Source organism: Corylus avellana, chromosome 7, assembly GCF_965113065.1.
Source record: "Corylus avellana chromosome 7, dhCorAvel1.hap1.2, whole genome shotgun sequence".
Lineage (NCBI taxonomy): Eukaryota > Viridiplantae > Streptophyta > Magnoliopsida > Fagales > Betulaceae > Corylus > Corylus avellana.
In genome coordinates, this window is record NC_142496.1 from 24,324,364 (window position 1) to 24,346,628 (window position 22,265).

At 36.0% G+C, this 22,265-nt stretch overlaps 1 protein-coding gene and 1 pseudogene across 1 annotated transcript; one reads left to right on the plus strand and one right to left on the minus strand.

The window, feature by feature from the left end:
• The first annotated feature begins 7,461 nt into the window (after positions 1-7,461).
• LOC132185040 (laccase-15) lies at positions 7,462-10,753 on the plus strand. Its single transcript, XM_059598857.2, has 6 exons — positions 7,462-7,568; positions 7,853-8,004; positions 8,117-8,361; positions 8,484-8,612; positions 9,427-10,380; positions 10,462-10,753. Exons 1-6 carry the CDS (start codon positions 7,479-7,481, stop codon positions 10,593-10,595), a joined length of 1,704 nt encoding a protein of 567 aa, XP_059454840.2. The 5' UTR covers positions 7,462-7,478; the 3' UTR covers positions 10,596-10,753.
• A 2,217-nt stretch (positions 10,754-12,970) lies between these two features.
• On the minus strand, positions 12,971-14,830 carry LOC132184017 (cytochrome P450 78A7 pseudogene; annotated as a pseudogene).
• Between the last annotated feature and the right edge of the window lie 7,435 nt (positions 14,831-22,265).

The window sequence follows — 22,265 nt, forward strand, 5'->3', positions numbered from 1 at the left end:
ATTTGTTAAGAATATTATGTTTGGGTTATTTACTTTCTTAAGTATTATTAGTCTATTAGGTTTACATTTCTTTAGTCTACTAAGTTTACCTTTTCTTAATTTATTAGGTTACTTGCCTCCCTATAAATGGAGGCCTTTGTATATATTCATTATCAACACAATTATAATAGAAGAGATGTAGTCCTATATGCTTCTGCTCTCTCTCTCTTTTCTCTCTTTCTTCCGCTTCTAATATATTATCTAATATATTTAACATAGTATCAGAGCCACTTTTTTGTGGCATCCAATAAACGTCTTTGACGTTTTCCGGCGTTCCCTCCGGTGACCTCCCTTTTCTGTTCATCCGCACGTCGCCAAGCAATCATCTTCTCAAAATCTCTTCCACGCCTTCATCGTAGCCTCATCTGGAAAAAATTAATCCCAGATTCTAGCTTGCGAGGCACAGATCTACAAATTTGTGGAAGATCTGCCACCATCGGCCCTCTAGCAACACTTCTGCCACGTCAGCACTATCAATCCGATCCAAAACGGTCGACCCGGTCCAGTGGGTTAGACCCAAATCCATGGATTTGGCAATTTGATCTGTCAACTCGACCAAGTGGGTCGACTCGGTTCAATGGGTTAGACTCAGATCCACAGATTTGGCAATCCGATCTGTCAACTCGACCAAGCGGATCTCCAACCCGATCCAAAACCGGGTTGAGGGGGGATATTGGAGTATTTGAGAAATCACCCGGATCCAAGATTTTCAACCCAACGGGTTAGAACCAGGTTCTGCCGCAGCTAGCCTCGGTGCACCGCCTCCGGCCGCCAAACTCCGGCCACCTCCGGCGACTTTTTCGATGAATTCATTTTTCTTTCCCTTTTCTTTTACCCAAACTCAAGTTTACACATTGAGTTTGAGGGGGGATGTTAAGAATATTATGTTAGGGTTATTTACTTTCTTAGGTATTATTAGTCTACTAGGTTTACATTTCTTTAGCCTACTAAGTTTACATTTTCTTAGTTTATTAGGTTACTTGCCTCTCTATAAATAAAGGCATTTGTATTCATTATCAACACAATCATAATAGAAGAGATGTAGTCCTATATGCTTCCGCTCTCTCTCTCTTCTCTCTTTCTTCCGCTTCTAATATATTATCCAATATATTTAACAAAATTAAAGCATTAATTGAACTTTAGCTCTTCTTTTTGGCAGTAAAGCCCCTAATCTGGTTATATATGGTAAAAACAAAGTGAATAGCAATAATTAAAAATATTAAAAAAAAAAAAAAATTTGGCTAGCGTGCCATACACGCCTGCGTTCTCTTCAGCATTACCTGAATAACAATATAGGACCTTATTTTTTGGTCAAAATGTGCCGTCAAAATAGGAATGGGATCCTCTCCTTTGAAATGGAGAGGAGCCGCTTCCTTGATTCATAAGGGTAAAACTGTCCAAAAATAAAGTGAAATTATAGTTTTATTTTTGGACAGTTTTACCCTTATGAATCAAGGAGCCAGCTACTCCACAGTTTTATCTTTATAAATCAAGGAACCAGTTCCTCTCCATTTCAAAGGAAATGGAGATGATCTGTTTGCGTTAGAATACAAAGTTAAGTTTGCATATGTACAATTATTATTCTAGTTTTTTTAACCAGAATACAAAATGTCCTGTCTCTCTCTCTCTCTCTCTCTCTCACACACAAGTTTAAGCCACTCAGCCCACTCCTTTTATCATTTTGGCTGGACTCTGACGGTCTATACATCCGCGTGACTTGAATCTATGAACAAACACAAAAATTTTGTCCTGCCTTTAACAAACCACGAGAGCGCAGCTGCCTGCTATCTTTTTTGACCAACAAATTTACTCATAAAAAATAAAGGAAAAAATATAATTTAGCCCTCCAAACTACTAGTCATTTTCAATTTAATTCTTTAATGTTCAAAATGTAATAAAGTAGCCTTCAAACTACCAACAAGTTACAATTTGGCCACTCCATTAGTCATTACCATTAAATAGGATGGACAATTCAATACGACGTCGTTTTGGCAAGGTTAAGTTACTAGAATGCCCTTTTGAAAAAAAAAATTAATTTAAAAATGGCCCCCAAAACGATGTCATTTGGCAAACCCTAAAAAAATTTAAAAAATTAATTAAAAAACAAAATTTTAGGTTATTTTATCTAATTACCTTTTACAAACACAAAACATCAAGCTCTCAACTTTAATTAAATATTTCTCAACCCAACAAACACAAAACTTCATCAACAAACAAACACCTACTGAAAATCCACGGCCACCGAAACTCAAAGAGAGCTAGACAACTAAATAGAGATTTCCTAAACAGAGGCATTCATGGTTCAAATCAACAAAATCTGTAGCAAAATCAACTACATAGAAAGAACCCACTCAAAGTGAAGAGATCTTAAATCAACTCAGATTGTTTCCAACTCAAATGAACAAAAAAATAATAAAAATATAGAGACAAAAGAATGCCAGTTGAAAAAAATTAAAATATTTGCCAAAATAAATTGAATCAGTGGATTCTATATATGTAGAGAGAGAGAGAGTGGGGTACCGAAGCAAGTGATCTGTGAAACCGTTGGCTGGAGGTCTGAGGTTGGCAGCAAAGTGAGTGACGTAGCTAGAAGCGGTTCTGTGAGGAGCTTGACAGGGGTGATTGGTTGATTACGATGAAGAACTCTTTGGGTGGCTCACGTTTGAGAGAGTGGGGTGGCCGGGGCCTGGGGGTGGCTCACCGGCCACCCCCATGGCCTATAGGGTGGCGGACGAGCCACCCCCAGGCCATGGGGGTGGCTGGGCGGCCACCCCACAGCCCCTTTTTTTAATTAATTAATTTTTAATTTTTTTATTTTATTTTATTTTATTTTTTTTAGGATTTGCCAAATGATGTTGTTTTGGGAGGCCTTTTTTAAATTGGTTTATTTTTAAAATGACATTTTAGTAACTTAACCTTGCCAAAACGATATCGTATTAAATTTTTCATCCTATTTGACGGTAATGACTAACGGAGTGGCCAAATTGCAACTGGTTGATAGTTGGGAGCTACTTTATTACATTTTAAACATTGAGGGACTAAATTGAAAATGACTGGTAGTTTGGTGGGCTAAATTATATTTTTCCCAAAAAGAAAAGAGAAATACTCGTATAAGGACATAATGTTTCTAGTAATTGTTCAGGAATTGCTCGGGTGTAGATTGAACAAACAAGCAATACTAGCAAGAGTTTAACATCGTTCACTCTTCCTGGCCTTATAGAGGCTAGCCGAGCCACCTTCTGGTTGTCAGGCCAGTCCTCCATATGAGGGACGAATTAGCCACCCTTTTCGTCGTTGTTATTATTATTATTATTATTTTTTCTTTTAATTAGTTGAAGTTGAAGTTGAAGTTTTTTTGTTTTTTGTTTTTTGTTTTTTTTTTTTTCTATTAGTTTTTTGTTTTTTTTGTTTTCTTTATTTGAGAGTATTCCCGACTGATTTAGCAAGATTCTCTAACAACTGGGTTTTTCGAAAGTAAATATATAGTAGTTCAAGATACTCAAGTACGTGTTAAAAGTGTAAGTCCATGAGGCATGTTAAAAATGTGTGGTAGTTCACGAGAGCAAAAGGTAATTATCCCTTCTTCTTTTTTAAATCGTTCCCGCATTCATATTATTAATGAAAAAAAAAAGGGGATAAATAAAAAATTAGTCATGTGGTTGACCTAAATTACAAATTGCTCAATTTGATATAAAAAATAATTCAAAGGTCCTTGAGATAGGTCAAAATAACAATTTAGTCATTGCAGTCAAATTCCGTAAAAACACTTTACATATTCAATTAGTGTGCCACGCAGTACCAATAAAATGACGACATGTGTCACTCTTAATAAAAAAATATAAATATATAAAACAAAAAACATACAATTTATTATTATTTTTTAAAAAAAAAAATAGAGGGAGTTACTGCCAACTGACATCCACCCTAGATCTGGTTGGAGGTGGTACGCGGGCCACCCCTGACCAAATCGAAGGCCATTTCCATCTCAGGGGTGGCCCGCAGAGTGGCTGAGAGTGGCCGCGCGTCAACACATGGGTCGGGGGTGGTGTGCCATCACCCCAGCCATCTCTGGGGGTGGCTTGTTGGCCACCCCCTTCCCCAAGGGTGGTTGCCAACCTCTGATTTTTTTCAAAAAATATATATATTTTTTAATTTTTTTAGTTTTATATTTTTATATTTTTAATATTATATATTTTATTTATTAAGAGTAACACGTGTCATCATTTTAGTGGTGCTGACATACAATAACGGAATTCATTAAGTGTTTTGACAGAATTTGATCATAGAGACTAAATTGTTATTTTGGCTTTATCCCAATGACCTCTAAATTATTATTTATACTAAAATGAGCGATTTGTAATTTAAGCCAATTACGATGATTAATTTTGTATTTATCCCAAAAAAAAACTTGAAACAACACATTCAACAATCAATTACAATCTTGTCATTAATACACTGAGGGGCTTCCTCCGATCAAACCACCTCTGATCCTTGAGAGAAAGCATATCATTTGCAAGCCTATGAACTGTACCGTTCACTTTTCTTTTAACATGAGACACCTCCTAGTATTATAAAGAATTCATCACTGTTATGATATCTTCAATTAATTGATCATATCGACAAGGTACATTTTTTGGTTTCCATATGCCTTTGGTAATGCTTGCACTCCTTGTAAAACATTTCCAAGGAGGCACTTTCCAATTAAGACACGAAAGAAACGCATATTGACTAGTGACCCGACGCCAAAGGACTCTGCCCTTCTAGTTCAACCTATACAAAACGAATTTGGCTTAAGCTATGTAGGTCCAGTTCCTCATTTTTCATACTTTATAGGTTGGTAGGTTCAGTTCTGAAAAACTAAGGATGAGGATCCACAGCAATTTTTAAGAAATTGCCGTGCAGCAATTTTCATTTGTAAATATGCCACGTTACTAAGGTTTTGCCTTTGAAAGAGATGTTAAAAAAACAAAAGAATATGAAAGAAGACGTGGCATGTTGCTCAAAGCCATCATTAATTCGTTTTGTCCTCTACGACCTCTGTTGGTCAAAAGTCTTCAACACAAGAGGTTCAACGACATCATCAACAAGTTTGACCTTTAATTTGGCTGTAAAAATTAACACAAATTTGGCTTAAAACGCCCCCGACTCTACGATTATTACGACCAAACAATTTATCAGACAAAATCCTAATCGTGCACTAACCACTCTGACCGGCCTCCAAGCTCGTTGCTTGAAAAAAAATAGAGTAATTTTATTCTGCTCATTTGGACGGCTTGTAGAACATGTATTATGAGATGCGATTTCGAATGCTATAAAAGAATTTGACTTCTTTTTCTGAACACCAATTAATTTTTAAATAAAATGATTAAAGATCTAATCCAACACAAATTTTAATTAGTCTAATTTTCGATCGGATCCTTAAATCTTTGAAAATTAGTCAATAACGATCATGTCTGTCTGAGACAAAAGCTCTGATTTCAACATCATGAAGCATGTCAATTGTCTTAGGTATAGTAAGAAGAGAGCAGATTCTATAAGCAACCTTTTATATAGTTGCACAAATTTAACGTTTGAGAAATATTAGTCAATAGCTAAATGGATTACGTCAAGTTACTTTTGGTAATTAGGCATGAGAGCTTACGTAGACTATTGGAACACGTACAATGAACATGACAGCTAGCTATGATATTTTCCGAACTTTGCATGCGCGTGCGAATGATCAGATTGCGATTTTGTGTTTGCATATCCATAATGAGAGCTTAATTTCCTCAAATGGGTGCATGTGAATAAATCCTTTTATGTTAACGCAGTCATTGATTTTTTTATTTTTTATTATTATTTTTTAAGAAGCATTAATTTAAGGGTTAGTTAGAGTTATCTTGTCAATATTAACGGAGTTGGTCTAAAGCAATCTTTTCAAAGTTAACTTAACTTTTAATATTATTATTGGATTTAGAATGAATCCCTATTGAATCTAAGGTGAAATATGAAACGACATAAATATATATAACTTTGACTTAAAATGTCAACATTTTCTAGGCTTTAAAGCATGGATCTGGATTTACTGAAATTCTTAGAGGAATTTTAGTTTCTGAAATTTTAGATTTAGACTATTCATTTTTCATCCAAGGGTTATTGTTCTGCCACGTGTTCTACTAATTATTTTATTAGTAGTGGAACACGTGGCAGAACAATAACCCTTGAATGAAAAATGAAAGGCCTAAATTTGAAATTCTAAAAACTAAAATTTCCTAGAAATTTCAGCAGATCCTGATCTTTAAATCATGGCGTCCTATTAAATTTAGACCTCACTATTTTGAGCGAACTCCGGAGCTCTTAAAAAATATTCATATGTAATGTTCGATTTTGTTTTTGTGTAAAGTGGTAATTTTTTTTTTTTTGGAAATTAAAAGAATTGAGAAAGAGATTTTTTTTTTTCTTGGCTGATTTTGGGGAAGCCAAACACCTCCAAGACTCGGTTGCAAGCTAACAACTTCTTTTATACTCTTCTCATTATTCTCGGGCATATTTGTTCAATTCTACAAGAACTAACTCCTTAATTGGGATTACAATTACAACGAAATGAGCTTCCATCCCAACCCAACCCTTACAATCGTACATTAACCAGCCCATGCTCAGGTTAATCGCATGCATTCAGCAACTACTTTTCACTCTGTCGTGGCTTTGCCAAACCCGACGCACCTTATCTTTCTTCTGCCCCCACTCTCCGTTCTTACGTTGGACATATAACTTTAGGATGTACCAGTAAAAATTAAATTTTAAGACAGTACTTGTAAAAAAAAAAAATGACTTTTTGAAAAATGTTAGAAATTATATTTTTATTCAACAACTAAGTTTTAACTTTTTTTTTTAAAAAAAAAAAAAAAAAAAAAAAATCAACAATATGAAATAGTGGTAGGTTTCTAGCATTTCTGGTAAACTTCTCGCATTCAATTAGACCATTCAATTAGACCATTTAAAATGTGGTTAAATATAACCTAGTCGTTGGGATAATTGACTATAGTACGTAGAAACTAGTACGTACCTACTGCGGTATTACCTTGTACCTTGACTTTTTAAATTCTTGTCGTCGGTTAGATTCAGAGAACCTCAGAATTTTATTGGTAGTAGAAGAAAAACTCTGCGTATAAATTTTTATTTTTATTTAAAAAAAAAAAAAAACAAAAAAACTGGACAAAAAAGGCTGGCTGCTTTGTTTTTTTGGTATAAGGAGAATTAATTTCAGTGCAAATTGTCGTTGTCATTACCGTTGAGTGTTGAAACAGATAAGCATATATGGAAGCTCTCATGCAGCTTCATCAATTTCTATCTAATTGTCATGTATACTACTCTTCCTGGCCCTATAAATACATCACCACCTCCTTGGAGCATCATTGAGAAAAGTAGTGAAAGGATTAAAATTTGATTGCTATATAATCATGAAAATTTCGGTGCTGCAAATTTTGGCACTTTTTTTCCTGGATATTGGTGTCCTCCATTGCCATGGTTGGGCTCGTCATACTTTCGTGGTAAGGACTTGCCTGTTGTCAGTACTGCAAATATACTTTCGTACGTGGTTTCTCTTAGTTGTTGTCTGGGCCGGGGCATAATTAGATGATTTCTTGTAATTAATTAGCTGTTTTTGTTTGTTTTTAGGTTATCTGTTTTCTCATTTACTGTATTGTTTTTCCTCTGATTAAGGGGTGTGATTGTGTTGTAGGTGTACGTTGTGTTCTTTTGTTTTTTTTTTTTTTTCGTATTTTAATAAAGCTTGCTTATAATCAAAAGATTTTATTTTTCTTCTCATTTTCAGGTGCAAGAGACTCCATACACAAAACTTTGCAGCACGAAAACCATCTTGACGGTCAACGGACAAATTCCTGGACCAACTCTTCATGTTACCAAAGGAGATACTATCGTTGTTGAAGTTCAAAACAAAGCCAATTATAACGTCACCATTCACTGGTAATCACCGTTAAAATATTAATTACATGAATTTTATTAAATTTACCTTCTTTTTTTTTGGTTAAAAGTTTAAGCTTTTAAAGTAAGAATAACAATAATAATAATTTTGTAGGCATGGAGTGAGGCAACCAAGATATCCATGGTCGGATGGTCCAGAATATATTACACAATGTCCAATCCGACCCGGGCAAAAGTTTAGACAGAAAATAAAATTTTCCACCGAGGAAGGAACTCTGTGGTGGCATGCGCACAGTGACTGGACACGTGCGACTGTTTATGGCGCTATAGTCATCCATCCCAAGAAGGGAACCAGTTATCCTTTTCCCAAGCCTCATGCAGAAGTGCCCATCATATTGGGTAAACAAGCTTTCTCTCTCAAAAATTGTATTGAATTTTCTGAGTAAGAAAGAGATAAAAAAAAAAAAGGGGGGGGGGGGGGGGGCATCTGTAATGATGAAATTGGTAATTTTGAAATGCAGGAGAGTGGTGGAAGGAAGGTATAACGGAGTTATATGATGAATTTCTCGCAAGCGGGGGAGACCCCAATGTTTCCGATGCATATACCATCAACGGTCAACCTGGAGATTTATGTCCATGCTCAAAATCGGGTATTTTTTTGAAAGCTGCCTTTAATTCTCTTGTTTAAATGATTCAAATCATTCTCTCTAATTAGCATGTTTTTCTAATTTGGTAAATTAAGGTTGGCAAGCCCTTAAATTATTACCATATTTTTTATAAGCCTTCAAAGGTTTAAAAGTGACCTTTACATCACGTGTCAAATTAGACATTTTAGCATTTTTCTTCTCAAAATACCCTTGAAGTTATTAAAAAATTACCATTTGAAAAAACAAATTATAATTAGTAAAGAATCAAACAAAAAATGGAAAAACTGAAAATACTAAAATGGGTGGCTCTTAATTTTAATATTAGCCCCCCTTGATCATTTTTTTTTTCTGATCATTTTTATTTTTTGATAATTAACTTCAAGAGTATTTTGTAAAAAAAAAAAAAAAAAAAATTATTTCAAAATGTCTAATTAATTTGATACTGTCGTCAGTTTACGGATCCCAATATTACTTTTTAAAGTTCAAAAACCTGAATTCGGTGTAACAATAACATGTACCCTTCAAAAAATTAAAAAAAATAAATAAATAACAGCATGTATGTTGTAGTTTAATTAACGGTCAATATTAAATTTCTCAAAATTTCTCCTCATTTTCTCTCTCCTATTAAAAGCTTCTAAAAGTAAGTCAATTTTAAAATTCAATTTTAACCGTTGATTAAACTACCGCATGCATGTTTTTATTTTAATAACAGCATATAAGTCGGATTCCAAAAACCTAAATAAAATTGTGATGATAATACACCTTTTTGGTGGACTATATATATGCTTTTGACAACCCCACTTGATTGCTCCTGTAGAAACTTTCAAATTCATGGTGGACCATGGAAAGACGTATCTACTCCGCATAATCAACTCTGCTCTTCAGGATATTCTCTTCTTTGGCATCGCGAAACATAAACTGACGGTCGTGGGAACAGACGCCAGCTACACCAAGCCACTGAAGACAGACTACATTGCAATATCACCTGGTCAAACGTTTGATGTCCTGTTAGAAGCAAACCAGCCGCTAGCCGACTATTATATGGCTGCTAAAGTCTATTCCAGCGCACTAGGTGTGGAATACGACAATACCACCACCACTGCGGTTTTGCACTACAACGGATACGACAGTCGTCGTAATTCATCTTCAACACCCTTCTTGCCTGATCTTCCTTCCTTCAACGACACAAATGCATCTGCTAACTTCACGGGCAGCCTTAGAAGTTTAGCCGATGATGATCATCCGATTCACGTGCCTTTAAACATAAGCACGCCGCTAATGTTTACCGCTTCTGTAAACACATTTCCATGCGCACATAACTCATGTGCGGGCCCTAATGGATCGCGGCTCTCTGCAAGCTTGAACAACATAAGCTTTCAGTTGCCATCCACCGACATATTAAGCGCATATTATTATCAAATCAATGGCGTCTATGGGGACAAATTTCCGAACGTGCCGCCTTTGAAGTTTAATTTTACAGCAGACGTTCTCCCACAGTATCTACTGACGCCAAAAAAAGGGACGGAAGTGAAAGTACTTAAATATAACGCAACGGTGGAGATTGTTTTGCAAGGAACAAACTTGGCTGCAGGGACAGATCATCCCATGCACATACATGGGTATAGTTTCTACGTGGTTGGTTGGGGATTTGGGAATTTTGACAAAGACAAGGATCCTTTGGGATATAATCTTGTTGACCCTCCTCTTCAGAATACTATTGCTATCCCTAAGAACGGCTGGGCTACCATAAGATTCAAAGCAAACAACCCAGGTAAATATATGGCACATTATTTATTTATTATTAGGTGTTTTTCTTCTAACTAATATTGGTTTCATTTTACTGCATGTGTAGGGGTGTGGTTCATGCACTGCCACTTAGAACGTCACCTGAGTTGGGGTATGGATACGACATTCATTGTCAAGAATGGGGATCACTCAGACGCAAAAATGTTGCCCCCACCACCAGACATGCCGCCATGTTCATGAATAAGAAGCGAAATTGTCCACTAATTGGTTTATACGTGCAATTTATTAGCCTGTATCTTTCTCTCTTCTTTTCTGGGTGAGGGGTGCAGAGAGAGAGGTAGGTTTGTGTGTTTGAAGCGTGACCATATTGTGTGTGTTTTTTTTAAAAAAAAAATAAGCGTGACCATACGTACAGTTGAATAAATGAATTCACAAGTTGTAGTCTTGGTGTTGGCAACTTAATAAATTCTCCTCTTTTTTTTTATGCGTAAGCAACTAATTAAGCAATTACGAATTAAATAAACAAAGAAAAAATTACAAGAATACAAGGGTATACCCGATGCTACAACCAACAACACAAGAAGTCTTGACCAACCACTAATCAAGAGAAGGGAGGCCATCAAATTAACAGCTAGGAGTACAAGAAAGGCGCCCCACGCATTAATGACCATCAACCGACTATTACGCGACAAGAGAGGGATTAAGCTTGGCTCTAATCCAAAAAAAAAATCTTCTTACAAACAATAGAGCTATATTGATTGCGTTTTCAAATCGTAATTTTTTAAAAACGCAATGTCAAACAATTCATATTTTTCAGGGATTTGGTTTAAAATCCCACTTTTTGTATATGAAATCGTAATGCCAAACAGATGCACCCTTAGTCATCTACGATCCTTTCTCAAGTCTAGTCATTATTTTCTCTCTTTCTGAATCACTTACAATCTTCAATTCTTAGTTTATATTTACTATCATATATATGTTGTTATATTAGAGCGATCTTAATTATGTTCGGCGTCAAATTTCATAGATGTACGGTAGTAGTAACCATCAATTTCGGTCACAAATAAGACAGTAGACTGAATTTCCCCAGGTAGAGTGAGCAAGTCCATGAATAGTGTTTTCCCAGTACATATATAAATCTATCAGTCCAAATTTGGCAAAAAAAAAGGGGGGGGGGGTTTAGTAACTTGCATTTGGTGACGTGTCAATGGCTAGACACGTCACTAAATGGATGGTGACATGGTGTTAGTGACGTGGGCCACATGACACTAATCTACTGGTCGAGACTTTAATTTGGTGACCTGCCGACTTTGCACACGTCACCAATTGGTTACATGTGGAAGTACACACGTCACCCAACAAGAGGTGATGTGGCAATAGTACCACATCACCAATTTGACGACGTGGTCATAGTATCACATCACCAAAGTTGGTGGCATGACAATGATAACACGTCACTAACTTTGGTGACGTGATACTATTACCACGTCACCAAATTAGAGATGTGGTACTATTGCCACGTCACCAATTTGGTGGCGTTGCACTTTAGTGATGTCACTAATCCCAATGCACCCAAAGAAACCAGTAGAATTCCATTAGGCCTTCTAATAAATGCACCCAAATAAACAAAAGTGTACATCATTGTAGTTACCAACCTATGCATATACAGCTTACTGTTGATATGCTATGGTGAACATATCTATCGCATAATTGACAAACAATAGCAAAAGAAGTGGTGATCATGACAAGGAGACTCTTCTTCTTGTCCTTCCTATAGTGAGACGTCTACCTAGCTAAGTTTTCTATGAGCTTTGCGTATAAATATATGGGACGTCTCGATAAACATATATATTATATTACGTACGTACCTCCAAGAATATGTAGTCAGTATGCAAAGCTTACAAATTTAATTCATATTTGTCCATCGGCAAGTTAATTAATAGATTATGTTAATTAACCATAATATATCTAGCTATATCTCAATTGATAATCTGTATATGAGTCTTGGTTTGCACACGTGCTTGCAGGTAGGATTTTGTTTCTTCGATAATCTTGAGAGTCATGATGTTGCCCAAGGTTTATGCATTATATATTCAAGCTAGAAGCAAGTTTTGACATCAACCTGCAAAAGGGGCTAATCAAACTTATAAGTAATTGTGCAGAAAAAGTCAAAGTGAACATATATATATATACACACTTAGATATAGATTATATAATAGCAGCTTTTTGTTTATTCTTTTCTTTTGGGTTGGGGCCTGGGGGTTATACATACGTACAAATTAACTAGTTTATATATAGTTTTTCTCTACGTTAATTAACATGGTACTAATTAACAAACATATACACACTTTTCAAAATAGACAACAAAATCTAGTACTATATATATCTCATAAACAATAACATCAACTTTCAAAAAACACAAACTTTTCACACATCAACTTATTTAGTATCTTGATTACATATAGATCGAGAACATTCTCTGAAAACATTCTGCAGTCACACCAACCAACTAAACCGTAGCCATATATAGTATCTATCATCGTCCATCAGTTTTATTCTTCACAAATATATATATATATTTTTTTTCTCAAAATACATTCAGGTGGCAGCAAACCCTAACCGTAAATAACTGGAACACCATTCCTTGGAACAGCCACAGCAAAGAGAGGGTTCTTCATCTCACAAGACAACTTCAGGATCTCATGAGTTAGGTCAACTGGGTTAGCCTTGTCTTGAACCCATTTGAATTGGTGCACCAACTTAGCCACCCAAAGGCTTACAGTGACGAGCCCTAGGTTCTTGCCAGGACACACCCTACGACCAGCCCCAAAGGGTGCGAGCCTGAGGTCCCCTCCCCTGGGGTCCACGTCAGCACCCCCTTCACTCTTCAAGAACCTCTCTGGCTTGAACACCAAAGGGTCCTCCCACACTTTCGGGTCATGGGTAATTGACCACATGTTAACCATGGCGGTAGTGTTGGCTGGCACCACCATGCCGTTGCTGAAGTGGACATCCGACGTGGATATCCGGGCCCATGAGAGGAGGGGCCCAGGTGGGTGGAGACGTAGGGTCTCCTTTATGACAGCTTGGAGGTAGGGCAATTTAGCCACATCAGCATCTGTGACGTTTTTGTTTCCCACAAGAAAGTCAAGCTCATGGTGAAGCTTGTTTTGCGCATCATAGTTCACGACTAGCTCCGCCATGACCCACTCAGTTAATAGTGCAGTTGTATCAGTACCGCGAAAGATCATTTCCTGCATAAAGGAAATAAAAAATATAAATAAATAAATAAAAAGCCTATCAAATTGTTTGATTAGAGAAAACCCACAGAGAAAATACTTCTAATTGATTTTAGAGAAATGATTGGTGTCAATAATTTGTTTATATTCTTTTACAAATTTAATAAATCAATTATTAAATTTGTAAGATGATATGAAAAAAATATGAACAAAATATTGGTACCAATAATTTATCTTAATTTGAATACAAACCCACAAGACGGCCACCATGTCATCTTCTTCAAGTTTCTCATCCCCTTCTGAAGAGAGTAGAACATGAACAAAATCAGAATTGTCAGAGAGCCGGCTGGAATCAACATGGCGGTGCTCATCTATTATTTTCTTTACAAGCTTTCTGACACGAGGCACTAGAGCTGAGCAGCGTTCGTTGATATGAAAAGGGTCGTAAAAGTAGCTGAGCCATGGGAGATAATCAGACCAGTTGAAAGCACCTAAGACCTCAAACCCTTCTCTAACAATCTCATGCAATTCTGTAGCCTCAGCATTTTTGCACGTGAGGTTGTATCTTTTTCCAAATACGGTCCCCATAATGTTGTTAAGCGCCGCAGCTTGAAGGTGCTTTCGTAAGGAAACGGTGCCATGAAGTGATTGCTCATTGGCGATGGCATGCAACATGGCGGCGCAGTCCAGCTGGCGGCCGGCTTCGTGAGCAGCAATGCGCTTCGACGCAAATAGGTGAGCTGATGCAATCCTTCTTAGGAGCCGCCAGTACGTTCCATTTGGAGCGAACCCAATGGCCCTGGAGAACATCAGGGTCTTAGCGGATTGCTTGATCGGACGGTTGGCGAAATGGGGAGAGGTCAAGATTTCACGAGCAATTATGGGATCGGAGGAGATCACGGCAGGGGTTGAGCCCAAGCTAAAAGCCATGAGCTGGGTGGCGCGGCTGGAGGAAGCCATGCGAGCAAGAGTGCGATGAGCCAAGCCGTGGCTCAAGGTGAATAAACTGCCGAAGAGAGGAAGGCCTCTAGGTCCAGGAATCGGGACCTGGCCCATTTGGTTCCTGCCATCTTTCCAGGCAAACCCTCCAGTGGAGAAAGCCCAGGTTAGAAAGGCAACTGAGAAAAGGGCCATGAGGGTAGAAAAGAAAACCAAACACAACAAGTTTTGGCTTTCCACAACAGCTGGGAGTGCAAACAGACACCAGCTCCAGTCCATAGAAGAAGTTAACTCCATAGCTTAGAGAGAGAGAAAGAGAGAGAGAGAGAGAGACTTGGAGGGATGATGGTGGTGATCGAGAGTTAAAGTTTGCTTGGTTTAAATAGAAGTGCATGCGTAAGAAGGAAGGAACGATTGCCGAATGAAAGATTTTCTTAATTGTCGGGGAAACTTCCCCTCCCTTGAGGTGTTAGCATTTCTCTCTTTCTTAATTCACCACTTGTTCTAAGAACTTAAGCTGATAGGGAAAGGGAAATTTGGCTGACATAATATTAAATCTGTCAAATTAACAATTATCCCAAAAGCTTAAACTGACAAATTTAATCACTTAACCATTACTTTAACACTCTCTCTCACGTGAAATATTTAATTTAAATGAGTGGTGATTTGATAGAGTTAAGGTTGGATCCGATGACCTTTGGCTATGATACCATGTTCAATTACCTGTTATCCCAAAAGCTTAAACTGACATAAAGTGGTAATTTAATCACTTAATCATTACTTTAACAAAATCATCATTTGTCCAAAAAACTTAAGCTGATATGAAGAGCTAAATTTAATCATTTAATCATTTAATCAACACTTTATCAATATTTTTAAATTTTTTTCTTTTAATTTCACCTACTTTTGGAACGCGGTTGGTGCATGATCACCATATTTTTTAGTAAGAGGATATTTTAAGCATTTTAACAAAAAAAAAAAATAGTGAAATTAAAAAGGAATTTTGTTGGGACACATAAAAATTAAAAGTTTAAGATTATGATTAATTAGAAAAACGCTAATACTTTCAATGGAGTAAGTAAAGTTTTTTCTAAATATTAAAATGATAAGGCTAACTTAGAAGACTTAGGGTCTGTTTGAGATTGCGTTTGAGGGGCGTAAAAGTACTTTTAACACTCAAAAAGCCTGTTTAAAGAAAAAAGTAGTTGTTTGGTAAAAAAAAAAAAAAATTAAATGAGCTTTCAAGGGTTTAAAAAGCCTAAAAATTGCATGTCAACGCACTTTTAGCAAAAGCTTAAAAATGAAGTTTATGCCCAAAAGTTTTTTTTAACTTAAAAACTCTATTTCTTAAATATAATTCTAAACAAGCTCTTAATTATAATCGAGAAAATATGAAAGTAGTAGCTAAGAGCGAATGAGAGAGAATTTCGTAAGATATCCTCCTCGTTAGGGATCGCGGAAGGTCAGTCAAGCAAGGTGAGAAAGATAAGTCAAGTCAAAGGTTGGAATACTTTACAACCCAAGTAGTGACTGAAATGTCATTTCATTAGAAACTTCGTGTAAAATTCCTATTCTTAATAAACTACAATCTGTATATCACTAAAAAGAATAAGAAATTCGGTTAAATAAATCCTCTTTTATTGATCTTGGAAAGGTAATAACTTATAATAAGTCATTTCTTCTACTATACTTCCTTCCTAAGTCTTATGAAATAGATTCCTTGAGGTTGAACAGAAATTTCTTGGCGATTACCTGGAGATGAAAATCCGGAAAAGTTATGATAAAGAAGTTCCTCGTTAATTTTATAATGATTAATTAACTCGAAGTCATGGTAAAAATAAGATATCAAATATGATAAGTTGTTGGACCAGAATGGTTGCCATTGGGTTAGATACAAAGTCAATTCTCCCATTATTGGCTTTCTAATTGGGTGTTAGGGTTTTTTCTGATGTAATCTTTTAGTTTTGCTCGCCCATCGTTGCCTCCTTGTATGTTCTTGCTCGTGTAGGGCATCCATGGCTTTTAGGGTGTATTGTTTTTGAGAGATTGATTGTAGATCCTTTTTCTTCTATCTATTGATCGAGTTTTCATTAAATTCTTCCCCCCACCCCCCCCCCCCCCCCCCCCAAAAAAAAAAAAAGAACTATCTATCTCCTTTGAGCTTCAACTACCTTTGATGAGGTAGGCCCAAATCAAATTGACCAAATAAATAAACCAAATTCTATTGGATGAGACTAACCGGTAAGAAAATTTGAAAGGAATTGATTAAGTACAACCTAGCTTCTTCTAATGGCAAGCCATAAAATAAAAGAATGGAGAAAAATAATTTTACCACAGCACACAAGATTATTCCAAAACACCTCAAGGATGTGGTCCCTCAAGCTCTCCCAATTAGGGATCATCAACAAAGACATCTAACTATCTCAAATAACGCCTCTAAAATCCAAAATCTTCCTCCAATTAAAACCCCTAAATTTGAGCGTTGAGTGGGGAAAATATTGACCATTTATTTGTTTTATGCCCCTTCACAGAAATGATTTGGTATCATCTTTGGAATAGATGTAATATTCCTTAGCCTCTAAGAACCAGGAGTGATAGATGGGCCCCTGCTTCATAGGCAAATCTTTTTTCTCCATTAATTGTGGTTAATTAGAATCATGATGGTTTCTATAGTGTGCGGTCTATGGCGCAAGAGAAATGTTTAATTGTTTCGGAGGATAAACGGAGATTTGGGTGCATTGTCTTAAAGATTATGTTTTGGGTTAGATCTGAAGTCAACTTCTTTAAGCGTGTCTATAATTCTTCTGTTAATCGCATTCTAGTTAGCTCTTGGAGTTTTTTATGATGCAATCTTTTAGTTTTACTTACCCCTGTTTACTTCATCGTAAGAGTTTGCTTATATAAGCCACCTCCGACTTTTTATGGATTTTATTTTTTAGGGATTGTTTGTAGATTTATTATTATTATTATTATTATTGAATTTTTTCAATAAATTTGTATTTTTCCCAAAAAAGATAACTCATATATCTAGTCAAATTCTTATTTGTAGAGATTTTCTTTAATTAGGTTTCTCAATCATCTCAGCATCATACAGTATTCCATTTGTTTGTTTATCATTATTGGGTCGCGTTTGTTTGGGTGACTCTTCCATTACACTTTAGTTGTCCCACTGACGACACATGCGCATGAGTGCGGTAAAAAGTTAGCCCTTAAATTATTGTCATGCCGTGAAGACAACCAAAAGGGTTATTGGAATCTGCGTGTTCACATTGTATCCCAAGGAAAATCTACACTCTGAGGAAGAATATTTGCAGTACTGAAGTGTCAAACACGGTCTAAGCACGCCTTTAATTCCTTTTCAACTTCAAATAAATATGTTTATACAACTACTTTCAGTTGTATAACTTGTATGAACATTCTTTTTTCTTTTTGGTAAGTAGTTGGATCAACACTTGGAGCATGTTTGAGTGTGCGTTTAAAGAGTCTAAAAGTGTACTTAACACTCAAAAAATCTATTTGAAGAAAAAAGTACCCGTTTAGTAAAAAAAATTGAAAGCGTTTTTAAGGGTTTAAAAAGCTCAAAAATTTCGGCAAAAGCTTAAAATGAAGCTTTTGCAAAAGCGTTTGCCAAAAATCGAACTTTAAAGACAAAAAGTACTTTTTGGCAAGAGGCTTTTTTTTTTTTTTTTTTTTGGCCAAAAGTGCACGGATACTCTTTTCTTCAAACAAACTTTTTAAATGTTAAACGCATTTTTAGGCCTCTCAAATGCATACTCAAATAAACCCTATATAACTACTTCTCTTGGTCTGCATCATATACTGCCGTTGTTTATAAGCAGGACTAAAGGTACTTCATTCAGGCAATTGTTAAGCAGAAGAGGATATGTGGTGCAATTGAGACAAGCCTTTTTTTTTTTTTTTTTTGCCATTTCTCCCCTTACCCAATTTTCTTCAAAAGCCACTAAGTTAATTGGTATTGATTTTATCTTCTTACCTCTCATGCAGTAGCTCTCAATTTCAAAGTACAAGGTGTTTTCTTAAAGTAGCAAATTTTACTTGCTCAAATCTTCACAATAAACATACTTAATTTTTTCTACAATAAACCACGTGACTTCTATTTAATTAATTTTCTTCTTCTTTCTGGGGACAGTACGTGACAGAATTAATCCCAACACCTTCCTATAGTAAATTAATCGAAGTCTTGAGATGTTCTTTACTTTCGGCTGCTTGGTTGCTTGAGAGGAAAACAAGGGAACTGAATTAATCCCGCCAACACCTTCCTTACAACATATGTTTGGCTATCTAGGGAACTGTGGATGGATTAAGGGAACCAATGATTTTGGGAGGAAACAAAATGGTTACCGGAGAGAAAGGGAATCCCACTATTTCCCTTTCGTCCCCTTCTTCTCCATCCAATAAATAAACAAGGGAAAAATATAAAAAAGCCCCCCAAACTATCAGTTGTTTTCGATTTAGCTCCCTAATGTTCCAAAAGTGATAAAGTAGCCTCCAAACTATCAAACTATTGCATTTTGGCCACTCCGTTAATCAAAACCATCAGTTTGGACGAAAACTGCAAAACGACGTCGTTTTGTTATGGGTAAGTTACTACAATGCCCTTTTATGAAAAAAAAAAAAAAAAAAATTGGGAAAAATATAAAAAAGCCCTCCAAACTACCAGCCGTTTTCATTTTAGCCCCTTAATGTTCAAAAAGTGATAAAGTAGCCTCCCAACAAAACAACGTCGTTTTTCAGTTTCCGTTCAAATTGACGATTTTGACTAACGGAGTGGCCAAAATGCAATAATTTGGTAGTTTGGGGGGCTACTTTATCACTTTTGAAATATTATGGGGCTAAATCGAAAACGGCTGATAGTTTGAGAGGCTTTTTTATATTTTTCCCAATAAACAAATACAAGCATAAAGCACAACTTGAAACCAGACAACGACTCTAAATCGAAGCCTTCCAAAAGGCACCCTCTGATGTTATTTTCAGTAGCCCTTCATGCTGTTAAATCAGCCCAAGCAACACAATACTACCAACACATTTTCTTTGAGGAGAACTTATTAGTGTCATTTGTAGCCTCCAAAACCGATAATTGGAGAATTGTCTCCATTATTTATGATATACTTGGTCTCCTCAACTCCGTTTAACAGTTTATTGAGCTGTTCAACTCACAACTTCTTACATATTTGAATTTCTTATTAAATCTCTCCCTTAATTGTGGATGAAATTTGTAATTTGAGCCAGGTTTAATAACACTCTCCTATGAGGGAGTTCATTTTCATTCCAATTACACATAAACCTAAAACAAACCTAGGTAAACGTCAATCTAGGTGTAGGCAACGGACTACAAGGCAGGTGGCCTCGTGCGCACTCGTTAACAAGACGCATACTTTTTAAGTTAATTAAGTATCGAATTTGTTATTAATAATTGTACATTGAAGTACGTACTTAAAATAAATAGGAAAAATATTGTAAGCCGGCGGATCGTGCTAGTCACTGCTACGGGAGAATCAAGATCAATGGTGGACCTTCATTTGCCAAGCTCTTGTAACATTGCCGTAAAGTGTATGGATAGACTTGGACCTAAAGTTTCCCTATTCACCAAATGATTGACACTTGCTCTCCTCATTCTTAGTTTTCTCGTGGAAATTAATCTCATGATTTATTGCATTCTCGCACAAGTCCGATCGAGTGATCATTGTGCAAACTCTCGAGTATCTTCTGCAGCAAATTGCAACTCAACCCTCCTAAAACTTTCTTCTTCCGCTCAAAATTTTCCATGAAACCATGGATAGTTTGATTTACATTATAATTTTATAAACTATATCCATTTGCGTCCAATAATACACCAATTGAAGTAATTTAAGTAAAGAAAGAATTGGAAGTAGCCATTCCACGTACAATGCATGTAGCAATAATAATATATATCTTGCTGCCTTTCCCATTACGTCAGTAGATCACTGCTATAGTAAAAAAAGAAATGATAGAGAGAGGAAATTAGTCAATCAATCTGGATTTGTGTTCTACTAGGAAACTGTTCAGGCACACGTGGGATGTGCACGTGAGTAGGACCTCGTGGAATGGGTAAACACGCTACTGCCCTGGCTGCCCGCCCTACCACACGCTAGTCCCCTGGCTGCCCGCCCTAACACACGCATGCATGTGTCGTGGCGAAACGATAACCAATTGGGTCCTCGTATTTTGAGCCAAGGATCCGACATTCGTGGGCACAATTACTAGCTTGTTGATCTGGGAATTTGTTCTGTACGTGAAAGAAGAAAAACTAAACAAAACTAACAGTCAATCTCGTCCAGTTGCATGTTCTAACAACAAAAATCAACAATTGCTCAGAAAAAAAAAAAAAAATCAACAATTGTTGTTCGGATTGTTACAAATATAAGAGTTCTTATTATCAGTAACTCAAACAGTAAAAACAAAATTATTTGCCTCAACAAGTTTTTGGATAATTCGCAAAATTATTGGAATAAGTAAGTCTTATAAAAAATTTTATTACATTCCTATTGCGAATGTACTTATAAGTGTTGAGTTTCACATTAAAAAAGTATAAAAAAAAAAATCTTTAATATATATAAGTAGATCGAAGTTCATTAGCTTAAATTTTTAGGCTAGAGTGGTGTTCAAATGTATATATTAATGTACCATTGATAAAACTCTCTAACTGTTTATCCCGCCAACAATTTTTATTGAAATGGAGGGAGTGTGGTTTCCTAGGGATTTTTACTAGAATTATAATTAATCTAACCAAACCAAATCAAATATTAGATAATTAAATTCAGCTTGATTAAACTAATGGAGTTTCTACATTCAGCTTGAGTTTGACTTGAGTTCATTCATATATTAAATTTGAGCATGTCAAAAATTCAACTAGTTTGAGCTTGACTTAGCTTGGTTTAGGGGTTAAAAGGCTTTAGAGGTATTGGCTAAAACCGTTAACCATAACCACCTAGGCGGTTAGTAAAATTCACTAACGGCTTCTGCTAACCGCCTAAGTGGTTAACCAGCAGTTAGCGGACCGCTTTTTAAAATAAAAAATTCTGCCATTTTAATTTTTAATTTTTTTTTTTTAAAAAAAAGCCAAATTTATGTCGTTTCTATGGTACGTAATACAATAATATCATACTACATACGAGTCTACAACGTCGTTTCATGTATATATATATAGTTTTGAAAAAAACTAAAACCCTTAACCATAATCGCCTATACGATTAGCGGTTACCCCTAGCTCAGTTTGCTTCACTGGCCAATCCCATAATTTTTTAAAAAATAAAAATAAAAACCATATAAGTTTAAAAAGTTCAGAAAAGAAATTGCTTCAAAAGAGCATAAAATATTAAATTAATAATTATATATCATTAGTTTACTTACAATATTTAGCGTCAAAATTGTTACTTCTAAGTTTGATGAATTGTTGGTTTCTCTCGAGCCCATGGAAATCCTTACTCGCGAGCTACCCATTGAGCTAAACTCAGATTGTTTCTTCGCGTGAGCCCCATATTCATGAGCGCATTCCTAAACAAGCCTCAAAATAAAGATTGAGTTTGACTTGTTCTTGAAGAAACAGACATAAACAGACTTTTATCGAGCTAAGCTTGTGCTTTTCATAAATTGTTCAGTTTATTAAGATGTGTGAGCTTAGGTTAATTAAAGATTTTATGAAACTCGTGAGTCTGTGAAATGTCTAAAATGTCTTCCTCTAATTATAATG

Excerpts from the sequence above, each read along its gene's own strand:
- LOC132185040 (XM_059598857.2), top strand. The coding sequence starts at position 7,479 with ATGAAAATTTCGGTGCTGCAAATTTTGGCACTTTTTTTCCTGGATATT. Across the intron at positions 7,569-7,852 it reads GGGCTCGTCATACTTTCGTG|GTGCAAGAGACTCCATACAC; the intron begins GTAAGGACTTGC and ends TCTCATTTTCAG. Across the intron at positions 8,613-9,426 it reads ATGTCCATGCTCAAAATCGG|AAACTTTCAAATTCATGGTG; the intron begins GTATTTTTTTGA and ends TTGCTCCTGTAG.